The sequence below is a fragment of the Populus alba genome, chromosome 18 (genome assembly GCF_005239225.2).
Source record: "Populus alba chromosome 18, ASM523922v2, whole genome shotgun sequence".
Taxonomy (NCBI): Eukaryota; Viridiplantae; Streptophyta; class Magnoliopsida; order Malpighiales; family Salicaceae; genus Populus; species Populus alba.
In genome coordinates, this window is record NC_133301.1 from 1,400,916 (window position 1) to 1,417,046 (window position 16,131).

Consider the following 16,131-nt stretch of genomic DNA (forward strand, 5'->3'; position numbering starts at 1 on the left):
CAGTGAAACACTTGACTTTTTTTTTTCTTTCTTTTTTTTTTGTTTTGCCCATTGGGTTTTTTTTTTTTTTTGTTTTTTTCTTTGTGTTTTTTTTTCTTTTAATGAATTTTTTTTGTTTAATTTAGTTTGTTAATGTGAAAAAAAAAAATTAATTTAGTTATCATACTTTCATTACACAGATCTCGGGTTTTTTTTATATATTAAGCTGGTTGAGAGCTTAGCTTTGTAGCTTTTTTTTAAAAAGAAAAAAAAAAAACACTATGAATTACTAGAGTGTTTCTCTTACATGATTTTTGTTTGGCTGCAATGTTTCCCCCACATGTTTATTTTTTAAATTATTATTTTTTTTAATATTAAGTTGGTTGAGAATTTAGCTTTAACTTTAGCTTTCCCCGCGTTTTTTCATTATAATTATTATTATATTGTATTATATTATTATATGACTGTTTGTTTTTTTTTTTTTTTAAATTTTTTTTAATGAATTTTTTTGTTTGATTTAGTTTGTTAATGTTAATTTTTTTTTTTTTAGTTATCATATTTTCATGATACGAATCTCGGGTTTGATGGGTTAACCTGATTTGACGAGTTATTTTTTTCATTTAGTTTAGTTTGTTAAAGTTAATTTTCTTTCTATTTAATTATCAGACTTTCATGACACGTATCTTGGGCTTGACGAGTTAACTTAGTTTGATGGGTTAACCCGGTTAATTCTGGTAAACCCGTTTTTTTTTTTCTATTTAGTTATCAAACTTTCATGACGCAAATCCCAGGTTTTACGAGATAACCTGGTTTAAAAGGTTAACCCAATTAATTCAATTTTTTTTTTTTCTTTTTCTTCATTAGTTTTTTTCCTTTTTGTTGATTTTTTTTCTTTGTTTTTTTTAATTAATCTATTCAATTATCACACTTTTATGACACGACCTTATAGCCAGACCCACATCCAATATTCTTGGGTCCGTTGTTACAGTCAGACTCACTTAAACTTGGGTCATGCAAGTTTAATTTTATTATTAATATTATAAACATTACTCTTAGATCAGGCATTGCAGCCAAACCCAAGATTCTTAGGTATAACTTTGCAGAAAAACTCAAGATTTTTAAATTTTTATTTTTTTTAATATTTTTTATATAAAAAAAAAAATTGACCCGCGGCATCACGCGAGTATCAAAGCTAGTATTTACTAGAACACAACTAAAAACCAAAAGCATAAATAAAATTAAAACAAAAACCCAAATTAAACAATAAACCTGAAAAAACTATAAAAAATAACAAAATTAATCCAAATAGCAACATTTGATCCTAATTTCTAATTCTGAGAAATCTAACAGTTTGATAAGCTACACAATAACTTCCCTGAAAGACATTTAGCAGTTCAATAAGTAATACTATTGCTTCTCCACTTGCTTGTAGAATCATCTAGAAAAAGTTGAATATGATCTAACTTTAAGATATTTTGTTATTTTTGTTTTAAGTTGTTAATATAGTTTGACATGACTATACCTTTTTCTAAACCCAAATTTATCTCATTTATCTATAAAATCCATAAAAAGTATATTTTAGATTATCAACATAATTTATCTTGATCATATTTTCATCTAATTATATCAAATTCTTGCTTGAATGTTTAGAAACTTGAATTTCTACTAGCATAATTGCATCATATTTTTTATTGATTAGATTTATATTAATCCGTTTTTAAAGGCTCAAATCTTTTATGTAATCAAACTCAACTTAATTTATTAAAAGAAAAACAAAATTGAAGAGAAAAAATTATTGTCAGGTGCTGTTAAAATTATTTTTTCTTCATGTTTTTTTTTTTAAGTAAATCAAGATGAATTTATTTTTTAAAGTAAATTGAGTTGATTTTTTTTTATGAGACAATGTTTTTTAGTTTGTATGAGAATATTTAGAAACAAAAATAGAAAATAAACTATTGTAATTATCCTAAACTTTGAAATATAAGATAAAAGTAGATAGCAGTTTAAGGATGTGTTTGGTAATACGGTTTAACTTGTTTTTTTAAAGTGTTTTTAAAATATATATTTTTTGAAAAAACATAAAATTTATGTTTTTGTATGTGTTTTTTTTTTAATAATTTTAATGTGTTGATTTTAAAAATAAATTTTTTAAAAAATATTTTAAATTAAAAAACACTTTTAAAAATTATTTTTCACCTTATTATCATTTACTCTATACCTAAAAGCTATATATTATTATAATGTGGTTACTTTTGATTAGAAAAATATAATCTGGGTCAGAGACGGTGCCACCGGCCACCCTCGTATGGATCTCTCCTTGTATCATGGCTGATTGTGCCACGTGTTACTTGTTCAACAAAGAAATTGCCATGTGATAGTGCCCATGGCAGGGGATTTTGTCACTAACAGGTCCAAGAGGTGCGGAGTGCATTGCCAACTCTGCTTGCATGAAATCAAACTAGGTTTCACCCCAGTTTTTACCAGTTAATTGGGTCGTTAATTAATTTATGAAATCAATCAAATTTAACTAAATTAATTTTAATTTAATTTAATTTAAATATATTTTAGGTCAAATTCCAGATCAACTCATTATCGAATGAACCTCAAAACCTGAATTTAAGTAAGTTGACTTTTGAATTAGTCTTGAATTTGTATCTTATAACTATGCTTAGGATTATATTTTGAGTGATGCTTAATTTGCCACCTCTATCGATATCATCAATGGAAAAACAGGAAATGTCCAGAAAATTAAGCTATGAAATTAGAGCAGGAAAAGCTAAGCTATGAAATTATGCAAAACATTGTTACTGATATGAACACTACAATGCGGACATGATCAGTAAAATGTGAAAACTGTTGCTCGTCTAGGTACCCTCTTCTGGTCTGATCTCAATCCCTTCGACAATCAACCCACGTTTCCAGCTCTTCTTCTTCCCCTTCCTTGGTAAGAACACCCATTTCAATCTCCGACCATCCATCTCCTCTTTCCTTTGGATAATTCCAATTACTTTCAGCAGCAGACGAACCAATTATAGGCCTTCTTGGACTTCGGTGTCGCCACCGCGGCTGTCTCTCTGCATGCCAACGAAAGGTTAGTGTATGCTTTTCACCACCAATGATTCCCACAGTGACCTGTATTGGCTGGTTACCAAGGGCTTCTACGGAGAGGTTGAAGACAAGGTGTGTTGTGTACAATGTTGCTGGTGATAGCTAGCATGCTTGTATAGATCTTGATACTGATTTCAAGCCAGCATACACAAAGAAGGTGAGTCACCTCGGAAAACCTGTAGGTGCTCGAAATCATGAAATTGAATTTGTATCCACGCCACAAAAGCAGAAAACAGAAAATATATCATGGAAAGTCATCAGGATGAGAAGAAGAGAAACCTTGATCCAGGATCAGAAGTCCATCCCCAATATTCAGGAGCATCACCCCATGCAATTCCGAGATCCCATGGTGAGAGCAGATATCTTTTTCTCCAACGAAAAGCTCTATTTCATGCACACAAAAAAGGCACAATTAGATAACAATCCCTGTAGTAAAACCATAAAGATCCTAATCCTCTAGTAAATCCAAATACTCTGATAAACTTCAGTACATGACATAAGATAGATAGAAGACAACCAAGAATTGTATCCCGGCTCTTCAATTTGACAACATAGTCTGATCTTCTTGTACAATCCTATCTACTCTATTTGTTTTGGAAATTTGGGTCACTTAATATGTTGCCAAATTTGGGAATGGGATGAAAACGATACCTTTTTACCATCCACAATGAGGATAGGATTGCCACCGAGGCTGAGATAGAGTTGTTTCTTGGAAGAAATCAACAGAGGACTATCAGATTCGGAGAGGATAGATTGATGATCACGGGGCAGGAATCTCTCCCAAAGGGCATCAACAATGGAGAGACAATAGACAGCCTGCATGCCGCCACGAAAAGGACATTTTTTTACTTGAAAACACATCGTAATAATATTTTATTATTTTTAAAAAATTTATTTTTAATATTAGCATATAAAAAAAAAAATCAGAAAACACCATAGCAAATTAATTTAAAACAAAAAAAAATAATTTTACATAAAATGGTGGTGCCAAAACACACCCTAAGTGCCTAGTCTGAACTTCTACTTTATAATAATAAATAAAGGTTTTTGTATTTAGATTTTATACATACACAGGAAGCACAATTTGACAAATATTGGCACCAGAACAGATTTACCTACGTGGTGACTTCTTGATGGCTTCTTATTGTCTAGGGTCTTCACTCTTTTTTTCTACTTGATCTTTGAAACCTCCGCTTGGCCATAAGTATAGAGACAAACAGAAGTGTGTTCTGATTTTTTTTTCTTTGGATGAAGGTGATGAGGAAAGACAGAGAGCTAATTTTCTTTTCATATGGTTATCAGAATAGGATGAAATCTTCATTGAATCAAGCAAGACCTGTGCATTATAGGCTCAATTAGCGAAGATAATCTTTGATGGAAGATATAAATTATAAATTCAGTGCAGCAAATTGTTATTACTTCTTCTTATCTGTTTTTAACAAAATATAAAACATGAAAATATATCAATATATAAAAGAACAATCTATTTAGAGTACTTTCTCACGGAAAATAAACTTTTTAGTAAGGAAAACTAGAAATATATTTGATTAAAATGAATTTTTGTTTTTTTTTTAATAGAATAAACATAAAACATCTCTTATTTATCTCTATTATCTCCATCTCTTTTGTTTCAAAACAGTAATTAACGGTAAGAATAACTAATCGCTACCTTATCAATCTGAAATCTTCAAGTCATAATCATCTAATCAAATCACAATCTTCTTTAATCAACTGAAATCATGTGAATGATTATGCAATATTTATCTCTTTTATATTTCTCATGTGATCTTGTACCTGAATAACCATGTATCACTTATCAACACCATTCCATGTCAGTATATAAATACTTGTAAAATTCAAAGTTGAAAGACATAAATCAATGTAGTGTAAATAAGATTTCATTTTCTACGAGAGCATTCAAATTTCTATGACAAGCCCTGCACAATATCTCCAAAATCTGGACATGGAAAATATATCCTAAAAGCACTGATTTAGTGTTTTTTTTAAAAAAAGCAGTTGACAAAATATCTTGGCATAAACTTCATAGAATCTACCACATACTAAAGGTATGTAAGAGATTCAATATTATCAATAGGAACAAAAAAAGGGAAATGCTCAAGAAATGAAATGCAGAAGGAGAAACTGATTTAGCTTTGAAATTACACCAGAAAAAGCTCATGACATTTATGCAATTAATTAAGATTACTACTGACTTGCCTACTAGAATGTGTAAACACGAGGAAATATCAATAGAATGTGAAAAATCTTGCTTATCTATTTACCCTCTTTTGGCCTGATCTCAATCCCTTCAACAGTAAAACCAGCTTTCCAATGACTAGTACTATCAAAAACTTTCATCTCCAGTTCTCCATCTTCCCGTTCCTTGGTAAAGAAGTCACCCAACTCAATCTCCAACCATCCATCTCCTCTTTCCCTTGGATAATGTCCATCACTTTCTTTCAGCTGTGGATGAACCAATGGGCATTCTTATGTTTACAGTTTCACCACCATGGTGCTGCATTCCAACTAGTAGTTCTCCAACAAGTCCCATGGCGACTTCTACTTGGTCATCAAGTCCCTTGTACATATTAGTAATGTCACAAATGTGGTAAAACCTGTGAACAAAACCTAGCAAACCATCGATAAGCAAATGCACAGCAAGATAGCTACAATTCCAAGACGCGTAGAAAATTAGAAACAACTTTCCAAATCTGTCCTTTACTATGTTGTGGGCATACAGTGCTGGAAAAAGTTGATTATATCTGAAAAACCTCTGACAACCCCAAAAGTTCTAGGAATGGCAGCATCTGGCCTTATAGAGCATGTCATTATGGATAGTTAACAAGATGCTGTACTTCTACACTAAAATTCTGATAAGGGAAACAAAAGGAATGAGGAAGTGACAAGAATTTATCTATCTATACATGAAACGTTGCAAGTTTGTTCTTTAACCAGAGCATAATTCAAACAAACATACAACTAGGCCACATGGCTAGTATAGGTTTATAGTAAATTCTCTTTATTTAAATCCATTGATCGCTTTCCATGACGAAATAAACTGTGTTTGAAACCTCAGCTAGACTAGAAAGATTTCGGCAAAGCAATGGCCCCATTCAAATTATTACTTACCTTTTGGATTCAAACTATATACACACTGGATAGTTTTGAATACAGACTTATACATTATTTGAACAGAGAAACTTTGCTCCTTTTGTGGTTCTAGTTTCAAATCAACAGTATGGTTGGAAACTTGTACAACTGAATCCACTTCTCATAACAAACATGCCTCTTCAGATGAAGAAATCCATCCTGTGTATCTTCAACTGCTTGGACTAGCCCCTACTGCACCAAGAGAGAAACAAGTGATGTGAAGCAATTTGTTGAACGATATAATTTAAAATGAAATGAACAATGTAATCATGAGATCCAAATTATATAATCACTAAACATTTATACGTTGCATCAATAAGAATTGCTATAAATCTTCTCTGAATCCTCCTACATAGCTTTGCAATAGATCAGCTGCAAAAGCTTTAGATAGTGATGCAATAAAGATAATCTACCCACTACAATGTGAAGAATGATAAAATTATTAATAGAATATGAAAACATTTGCTTATCTAGTTACCTTCTTTTGGTCTGATCTCAATCCCTTCGACAATTAGTCCATGTTTCCAATAATTGATGCCGTCAAAAACTCTCATTTCCAGCTCTCCATCTTCCCCTTCCGTGCACAAGAAGTCACCCAGTTCAATCTCTAACCACCCATCTCCTCTTTTCTTTGGATAATGTCCATCACTTTCTCTGGCAGGTATAGATCTTCTGCAGCTATAGATAAAAAAATCAACTGGCCTCCTTTCTGCATTCCAGCTAACAGAATGCTCACAAATCTTGTCTCCATCCAGTTTCATTGCAACCTCAACTGGCTGGTCAACCAATCCATAAGCAGAAATAGAGAACTTGAAGACAAGGTTTGCTGTGTACAATATTGATGGGGAGAGCATACTAGTATTGAATTTGCCACGGATTTCAAGCCAAGAAACTTTAATAAGCTCAGCCACTTCTGGAAACCTGTAGGTGAACCATCAACATTTAAATATCATAAGCACAGAAACATAAAACTGAAAAACGAAAAAAAATAAAAGAAAAACCTGGATGCTGGATTAGAATTCCATTTCCAATAATGAGGACTATCGCTCCATCTAATCACGAGGTCCATTGCAGATAGCATGTAACATTTCTTCCCACTCTTTTTTTCCAATGAAAAGCTCTATCCAATCAAAGAGCAGCACACTATTAGACATATCAACTCAGTCACATAGAGCTTGGGACATGAGATTGGAGGACAACAGGCAAAACAACTTCTTCACCTGTCCCATACAAAATGTCATTTTCATCTCTCCAATGTGACAGCCTTGTCCCATTATTTACAGCCGTCTAAGGTGCATCGAATACATGCTAAAATTATTTTGATTTAATTTTTTCAGACAAAATACAACTCAAAAGGGCCATGAAAATCAAGGGACATCAACGCACATGCTGAAATTATTTTGAAATGTACCTCATAACTAAGATAGAAGTTACATTGATCATTACAGGAAATCTAAGGGAGGACTCGCATCAAACAATCACAAAGAGTAACTGCTGGAAGTATTGAGGTATAACTTTTGTCACTTGACCAGAAAATCTTAAGGTGTACAGAAAACCCTCAACACTATTCTAGTTTATAAGAAAAAATCACAGATTTTTGAATTTAGGAAACTTCAAAACCCTTTTAATTTCTATCAAAGAATAAAAAGTAGCCTCAAAGTCAAAGGGTCCAACAAAGACTTGGAACAAAGTTAATGGATGAAATTTAGCAAATTATAAGCAATCCAATCAAGCAGAGACTGTCAAACACAAAGGGGCCTATACAAAAATAAAAAGGGAATTTTGTTCTTACCTTTCTCCCATTGTCAACAAGGATTGGATTGTCACAAAGGCTAAAATACAGTTCCCTTTTGGATGAAACAGATGCCAGCAGGAGTGAACCATCAGGGGAAGTGGAAAGGACAGACTCAAGATCGCTAGGCAAGAACCTCTCCCATACAACGTCGGATATGGCGGCCGACTTGAACATGGGAGAGACAGCTGAGAGACGGGCAACGTCCAGGGGAGCAGTAAAGGACAGTACGTTCGCTATGCATCCCTCCGGCAGCTCATTTAAATGCAATTCTCCTGATCTTTCCATTTTGGTATGCAAGAATTAAATCCTTTCTGCTCGCTGTAAGTATATCTTGGAGTGGAAAGTGTCGGTTTGGCACAGCGGTGCAGTTTCGCCAAATTTATTATTATTTGTTTTGCAAATTATTAATTTTATTATTATTATTTTGATAAGTAGATGTTAAAAATAAATTTAAAAAATAAAAATAAAATATTTTTTAATATTTTTTTAAATAAAAAATATTTTAAAAAACACTATCTTAAATCTGCCCAAAAAATAATCCGCATATGTTAGATAAGTTGTTTTTTAACTTTTTTTATAATTTTAATTATTGTTTTAGAATAAAAACAATTTAAAGATTTTTTTTCAGTATATTTTTTATTACAATAAAAATAGAAATAAAGAGATAAGTTATATATATATATATATATATATATATATATATTACAAAACCATTTTTCACCACTACTAGAAAATTAATGAATACAAATAGAATTATCTATGGTTTTCTTCTGTTGATATTTTATGATAATATTTACTATTCAAATTTCTTTCATTGCTAGCTTCGTCAATTTATACCGACAAAAATATTTTATTATTATTTATCAAAAAAATCACAGTCAAAATATAAAGAATTTCACCAACAAAATTATAATAAGATTCAAACTAGGATGTCGATACAATGACGTATCTATTATACCTACTTTAATTCATCTGCAAATATTGACTAAAAAATGATAAGAAATAAATTACCCAGCAAAAACTCTTAATGCAAATGCGCTTGATCATTTTAAATTGATTAACGAATATATCAATTATCAACTGATCTAGTAGAAATTGGATCAAGAAAATTTTTTAATCAAATAAAAGGCTATTCAATAAATAAAACACAAATGGACGTGTAAAAAAAAACATTCAAAGGAAACAAACTGAATTAAAAAAAGAAAAAAAAAAAAAAGGAACTTAACCTTTCTCCCATGGCCAACAATGATGGGATTGTCGCAGAGACTGAAGTAGACTTCTTTTTTGGAAGAAGCAGACGACAGGAGGAGAGAACCATCAAGGGCAGTAGACAGGATGGATTCAAGATCGTTAGGCAGGAAACTCTGCCAAACAACGTCAGATTCGGCGGCCAGCTTGAAAATGGGAGAGACAGCAGAGAGCCGGCATCCGTCCTGAGGAGTTGGATAAGGAGAGTACGTTTGCCACGCACCTCTCTGGTAGATCATTCAACGTAACGCCTCCTACTACTCTACCACTCCTCATTTCCATTTTCCGATCAAATCTTTTCTGCTTGCCGTGGAATTATGGTGGCGGGGAGAGGAGAAAGCGCAGCAATTAAATTATATGTGCACAGTGAGTCATCAACACGGTGCACAGTGAGTCAACAATGATTGCATTTTACACTGTGTATCCCCATCTACTCGACTCGCAATTCATCATAAGTTGAATATTTTTAAAAAACAAAAATTATATATCCAAACTTTTTCAACCTGTTTTTGTGCACAGATAAATCTTAAATATATATCTAATCTCAAATAAATTAAGTATATATATATATATATATATATTTATTAAATAAAGCTTATTTATATAAAAAATTTAGAAGAGGCTAAATAAAAAAAATATATAAAAGATATAATGAGTATTAATTTAAATATAGATTAAAAAGATAATTTGAAAAAAATATTAAAAATTTATTAATTAAAAAATAAATTTATATAAAAAAACTACGAAGTTACTAGGCCTCAGAAGCTAGGCCAGCACACCTAAACCATTCAGTAAGGTCCTAAGATTAGTTTTTTTTTATTGCATGTAAGGTAAATAATATGTTTTAACATCACTTATTTTTAAAAACATAAATGTCAAATGATGCATTCTATATTTTAAAAAAATCTAAGTTTGCTATTGTAATGCCTTAAAAATCATGCCTAAAGTTTTTTTTTACTAATCATATTTCAACCATTTGTTTATCCAAAATATAAAAACATATGTTTTCTTGATAAACCTCATTTTTTTTTAATAAACATTATGAAATCAATCTAACAACAAAAATCTTTCCTCATGTATGTAAGCTTAAGGTTGTTATATTTTTCTCATCAAATAAAATCATTTAATACTGGAAACTAAAAAAAAATTTAAAAAAAATAAAATTTTAAACCAAAATTAATTTTTTTAATTTAAAATTAGAGGGATCCAATTATTTAATTCATAAAAAATGAGAACAGGTTACAAGTTTCATAAAAAATTAGAAAACACACTCATCTCTTGCGTAATTCACTTTTAGTATCTCTTTAAAAAAATAAAGTTAATCTATATAAAACATAAAAAAAAAAAATATATTATATATATATATGTATGTATGTATGTATATGAATTAGAATAATCATTTCAAAAATTATATACATATGTTTTTCATCAAATATAAAATAAAAAAAATGCTTATCAAGTCAGGATGATCCAATAACAGGATTTGAATCACTGTTCTTGTTCCCAATCCTACCGTTAGTTTTGAATTCAATAATTTGAATGGGATAAAAGTAATAAAATAATAAATAAATTATTATCATTATGGTGTGCTAAATTATGTCCACATAATTATCCAGATTTAACAAAAATACGATCATATTATTAAGAAAACATAAAAATAACTCAATCTTTGATCATAAGCATTCTGCCCTGGACTTCTTTTCCTTGTTGTATCTATCATAAAGTTGAAATTAGAGTAGTGTTTAAGAAAATTAGAAAGTGATTTCTTACAAATAGTTGGGCTTCTTGTTGGCCGATCAGCAGGAAATTTAAACGTAACCATTCAATATATTAATCTAGCAGTGTAATATAAAGTTTGAAACAATGGCGAAAATCAATCCTTTTATTGCACAGAGCAAATAAGCTATTTGTCACCTCTGGCAACCCATATAAAATCGAGTTTCAGTGTTGCCGGCTGCCGGCTATATTGGATAGTTAACATAAAGCATATAAAGAAGTCATGACGAGATTTATCCGGCCATATATGGCAACTGCAATGGGATTTTTCGCTGGATTATAACTCGAACTGCAGGTAGGAGCAGAAGGTATAGTGCAAGTTTAAAAAGTGAAAATCTTGATCTGAATCCACTAGATTGCTTTCTGGGAAAATAAGATTGTTGTTGAAACCTTGGCTTGACTCCTTGTGATCCCTGCAAAGCTACGGCCAATTCAAAGGGGTACCTTTAGGGTTCGAGGTAATCATACACGCTCAATTTTGTAGTTTGAACTGCACAACAATGTATAGCATTATGGCCTCAAAACTTCAGCCATTTCTTCTCTTTTTCTCTACCGGTAAAAGCATTCGATGCAGATGCTTTAGCAGCCTCAGCTTTGGCCAAAGCTATGCGAGTCTTGTTTAATTTTCTCATAGCAGACTCATAAACCACCTTCTCTTTTTTGTTTCTGTTTGCCATCTCTTCAAGCCTCTCCACACGTATCCTCAACTCCTTAATCTCATCATCATAAGCAAGCAGATCTCGCCTATTGACATAAACAATGTAGTGTAAATAAGATTTCATTTTCTACGAGAGCAATCAAATTTCTATGCCAAGCCCTGCACAATATCTCCTAAAGGTGTCTGGACAAGGGAAAACATATCCTAAAAGCACTGATTTAGTGTTTTTTTTAAAGTCCGAAAGCAGTTGACAAAATATCTTGGCATAAACTTCATAGAATCTACCACATACTAAAGGTATGTAAGAGATTCAATATTATCAATAGGAACAAAAAAGGGACATGCTCAAGAAATGAAATGCAGAAGAAAAACTGATTTATCTTTGAAATTACACCAGAAAAAGCTCATGACATTTATGCAATTAATTAAGATTACTACTGATTTGCCCACTAGAATGTGTAAACACGAGGAAATATCAATAGAAAGTGAAAAATCTAGCTTATCTATTTACCCTCTTTTGGTCTGATCTCAATCCCTTCAACAGTAAAACCAGCTTTCCAATGACTAGTACTATCAAAAACTTTCATCTCCAGTTCTCCATCTTCCCGTTCCTTGGTAAAGAAGTCACCCAACTCAATCTCCAACCATCCATCTCCTCTTTCCCTTGGATAATGTCCATCACTTTCTTTCAGCTGTGGATGAACCAATGGGCCTTCTTATGTTTTACAGTTTCACCACCATGGTGCTGCATTCCAACTAGTAGTTCTCCAACAAGTCCCATGGTGACTTCTACTTGGTCATCAAGTCCCTTGTACATATCAGTAATGTCACAAATGTGGTAAAACCTGTTAACAAAACCTAGCAAACCATCGATAAGTAAATGCACAGCAAGATAGCTACAATTCCAAGACGCGTAGAAAATTGGAAACAACTTTCCAAATCTGTCCTTCATTATGTTGTGGGCATAAAGTGCTGGAAAATGTTGATTATATCCGAAAAACCTCTGACAACCCCAAAAGTTCTAGGAATGGCAGCATCTGGCCTTATAGAGCATGTCATTATGGATAGTTAGCAAGATGCTGTACTTCTACACTAAAATTTTGATAAGGGAAACAAAAGGAATGAGGAAGTGACAAGAATTTATCTATCTATACATGAAACGTTCCAAGTTTGTTCTTCAACCAGAGCATAATTCAAACAAACATACAGCTAGGCCACATGGCTAGTATAGGTTTATAGTAAATTCTCTTTATTTAAATCCATTGATCGCTTTCCATGACGAAATAAACTGTGTTTGAAACCTCAGCTAGACTAGAAAGATTTCGGCAAAGCAATGGCCCCATTCAAATTATTACATACCTTTTGGATTCAAACTATATACACACTGGATAGTTTTGAATACAGACTTGTACATTATTTGAACAGAGAAACTTTGCTCCTTTTGTGGTTCTAGTTTCAAATCAACAGTATGGTTGGAAACTTGTACAACTGAATCCACTTCTCATAACAAACATGCCTCTACAGATGAAGAAATCCATCCTGTGTATCTTCAACTGCTTGGACTAGCCCCTACTGCACCAAGAGAGAAACAAGTGATGTGAAGCAATTTGTTGAACGATATAATTTAAAATGAAATGAACAACATAATCATGAGATCCAAATTATATAATCACTAAACATTTATACGTTGCATCAATAAGAATTGCTATAAATCTTCTCTGAATCCTCCTACATAGCTTTGCAATAGATCAGCTGCAAAAGCTTTAGATAGTGATGCAATAAAGATAATCTACCCACTACAATGTGAAGAATGATAAAATTATTAATAGAATATGAAAACAGTTGCTTATCTAGTTACCTTCTTTTGGTCTGATCTCAATCCCTTCAACAATTAGTCCATGTTTCCAATAATTGGTGCCATCAAAAACTCTCGTTTCCAGCTCTCCATCTTCCCCTTCCGTGCACAAGAAGTCACCCAGTTCAATCTCCAACCACCCATCTCCTCTTTTCTTTGGATAATGTCCATCACTTTCTCTGGCAGGTATAGATCTTCTGCAGCTAAAAAAATCAACTGGCCTTCTTGCAGTATGGAATTGCTGCCCTCTCCTTTCTGCATTCCAGCAAACAGAATGCGCACAAATCTTGTCTCCATCCAGTTTCATTGCAACCTCAACTGGCTGGTCATCCAATCCATAAGCTTCTATAGAGAACTTGAAGACAAGGTTTGCTGTGTACAATATTGATGGGGAGAGCATACTAGTATTGATTTTGCCACGGATTTCAAGCCAACAAACTTTAATAAGCTCAGCCACTTCTGGAAACCTGTAGGTGAACCATCAACATTTAAATATCATAAGCACAGAAACATAAAACTGAAAAAGGAAAAAAAATAAAAGACAAACCTGGATGCTGGATTAGAATTCCATTTCCAATATTGAGGAGTATCGCTCCATGTAATCACGAGGTCCATTGCAGATAGCATGTAACATTTCTTCCCACTCTTTTTTTCCAATGAAAAGCTCTATCCAATCAAAGAGCAGCACACTATTAGACATATCAACTCAGTCACATAGAGCTTGGGACATGGGATTGGAGGACAAGAGGCAAAACAACTTCTTCACCTGTCCCATACAAAATTGCATTTTCATCTCTCCAATGTGACAGCCTTGTCCCATTATTTACAGCTGTCTAATGTGCATCAAATACATGCTAAAATTATTTTGATTTAATTTTTTCAGACAAAATGCAACTCAAAAAGGCCATGAAAATCAAGGGACATCAACACACATGCTGAAATTATTTTTAAATGTACCTCATAACTAAGATAGAAGTTACATTGATGATTACAGGAAATCTAAAGGAGGACTTGCATCAAACAATCACAAAGAGTAACTGCTGGAAGTATTGAGGTATAACTTTTGTCACTTGACCAGAAAATCTTAAGGTGTACAGAAAACCCTCAACACTATTCTAGTTTATAAGAAAAAATCACAGATTTTTGAATTTAGGAAACTTCAAAACCCTTTTAATTTCTATCAAAGAATAAAAAATAGCCTCAAAGTCCAAGGGTCCAACAAAGACTTTGAACAAAGTTAATGGATGAAATTTAGCAAATTAAAAGCAATCCAATCAAGCGGAGACTGTCAAACACAAAGGGGCCTATACAAAAATAAAAAGGGAATTTTGTTCTGACCTTTCTCCCATTGTCAACAAGGATTGGATTGTCACAAAGGCTAAAATACAGTTCCCTTTTGGATGAAACAGATGCCAGCAGGAGTGAACCATCAGGGGAAGTGGAAAGGACAGACTCAAGATCGCTAGGCAAGAACCTCTCCCATACAACGTCGGATATGGCGGCCGACTTGAACATGGGAGAGACAGCTGAGAGCCGGGCAACGTCCAGGGGAGCAGTAAAGGACAGTACGTTCGCTATGCATCCCTCCGGCAGCTCATTTAAATGCAATTCTCCTGATCTTTCCATTTTGGTATGCAAGAATCAAATCCTTTCTGCTCGCTGCGAGTATATCTTGGAGAGGAAAGTGTCGGTTTGGCACAGCGGTGCAGTTTCCCCAAATTTATTATTATTTGTTTTACAAATTATTATTTTTATTATTATTATTATTTTGATAAGTAGATGTTAAAAAATAAAAATAAAATATTTTTTTAAATAAAAGATATTTTAAAAAAACACTATCTTAAATCTGCCCAAAAAATAATCCGGATATGTTAGATAAGTTGTTTTTTTACTTTTTTATAATTTTAATTGTTGTTTTAGAATAAAAACAATTTAAAGATTTTTTTTTGATATATTTTTTATTACAATAAAAATAAAAATAAAAAGATAATGTTATATATATATATTACAAAACCATTTCTACCACTACTAGAAAATCAACAAATACAAACGAAATCACCTATGGTTTTCTTCCATCGATATTTTATGGTGATATTTACTAACCGAATTTTTTTCATTGCTAACCCTATCAATTTATACCGACAAAAATATTCTATCAATATATATTGAAAGAATCACAGTTAGAATATAAAGAATTCTGAACAACAAATCAACATGATGACATGTAAGTTTTTGTGAACGAGTTTTCCAACAGAATTACAATAGGATTCAAACTAGGATGTCCATACAATGACGTGTCTATTATATCAATAGAATTGCCGATAAATTTACAGACGAAATTGTTCCGTCAGTAATATTTAATATATGACCTGGTCATCGACTCTTCCCTCCCTTATTTCTCTTTCTTCTTTCTCTTTGCATCTAAACAAACCCCTCCCCCACTGCAAACAACCAGTCCCTAAACCCAAACATCCCCCCTCATTTCAACGCAATTCATCCTTCTTTAGCTTTTCTAGTCACAACATTTGTGTTTTGATTTATTGTAGATTTTTCATTTTAAAT

General features: G+C 32.4%; 2 protein-coding genes across 8 annotated transcripts; both read right to left on the bottom strand.

The window, feature by feature from the left end:
• Positions 1-2,716: 2,716 nt before the first annotated feature.
• On the bottom strand, positions 2,717-8,658 carry LOC118051147 (F-box protein PP2-B11). 5 transcript variants are annotated; one of them, XR_004687995.2, is made up of 9 exons: positions 8,030-8,658; positions 7,239-7,357; positions 6,716-7,158; positions 6,217-6,429; positions 5,370-5,702; positions 4,203-4,423; positions 3,739-3,903; positions 3,367-3,471; positions 2,717-3,263 (listed from the first exon to the last, which is right to left on the bottom strand). XR_004687995.2 is itself a non-coding variant. In XM_073406124.1 (4 exons), exons 1-4 carry the CDS (start codon positions 8,315-8,317, stop codon positions 6,407-6,409), a joined length of 873 nt encoding a protein of 290 aa, XP_073262225.1. In that variant the 5' UTR covers positions 8,318-8,658; the 3' UTR covers positions 6,050-6,406. The 5 variants fall into 5 exon arrangements, 1 of the variants encoding a protein (XP_073262225.1); XR_004687994.2 differs by having other exon boundaries at positions 5,370-5,715; XR_012168597.1 differs by lacking the exon at positions 4,203-4,423 and having other exon boundaries at positions 5,370-5,715.
• A 2,486-nt stretch (positions 8,659-11,144) lies between these two features.
• On the bottom strand, positions 11,145-15,304 carry LOC140954177 (putative F-box protein PP2-B12). Of its 3 annotated transcripts, XR_004687989.2 has the most exons (5): positions 14,908-15,303; positions 14,117-14,235; positions 13,573-14,036; positions 12,226-13,286; positions 11,145-11,800 (listed from the first exon to the last, which is right to left on the bottom strand). XR_004687989.2 is itself a non-coding variant. In XM_073406123.1 (4 exons), the coding sequence occupies exons 1-4, from the start codon at positions 15,193-15,195 to the stop codon at positions 13,264-13,266; spliced, it is 894 nt and encodes a 297-aa protein (XP_073262224.1). In that variant the 5' UTR covers positions 15,196-15,303; the 3' UTR covers positions 12,136-13,263. The 3 variants fall into 3 exon arrangements, 2 of the variants coding, with proteins under 2 accessions (XP_073262224.1, XP_073262223.1); XM_073406123.1 differs by lacking the exon at positions 11,145-11,800 and having other exon boundaries at positions 12,136-13,286; XM_073406122.1 differs by lacking the exons at positions 11,145-11,800; positions 12,226-13,286 and adding an exon at positions 13,313-13,466 and having other exon boundaries at positions 14,908-15,304.
• Positions 15,305-16,131: the final 827 nt, after the last annotated feature.

Excerpts from the sequence above, each read along its gene's own strand:
- LOC118051147 (XM_073406124.1), bottom strand. The coding sequence starts at position 8,317 with ATGGAAAGATCAGGAGAATTGCATTTAAATGAGCTGCCGGAGGGATGC. Across the intron at positions 7,358-8,029 it reads TTGTTGACAATGGGAGAAAG|AGCTTTTCATTGGAAAAAAA; the intron begins GTAAGAACAAAA and ends TTGATTGGATAG. Across the intron at positions 6,430-6,715 it reads TGAGATCAGACCAAAAGAAG|TAGGGGCTAGTCCAAGCAGT; the intron begins GTAACTAGATAA and ends CTCTTGGTGCAG.
- LOC140954177 (XM_073406122.1), bottom strand. The coding sequence starts at position 15,195 with ATGGAAAGATCAGGAGAATTGCATTTAAATGAGCTGCCGGAGGGATGC. Across the intron at positions 14,037-14,116 it reads AATTCTAATCCAGCATCCAG|GTTTCCAGAAGTGGCTGAGC; the intron begins GTTTGTCTTTTA and ends GTTCACCTACAG. Across the intron at positions 13,467-13,572 it reads TGAGATCAGACCAAAAGAAG|CTGATCTATTGCAAAGCTAT; the intron begins GTAACTAGATAA and ends AAGCTTTTGCAG.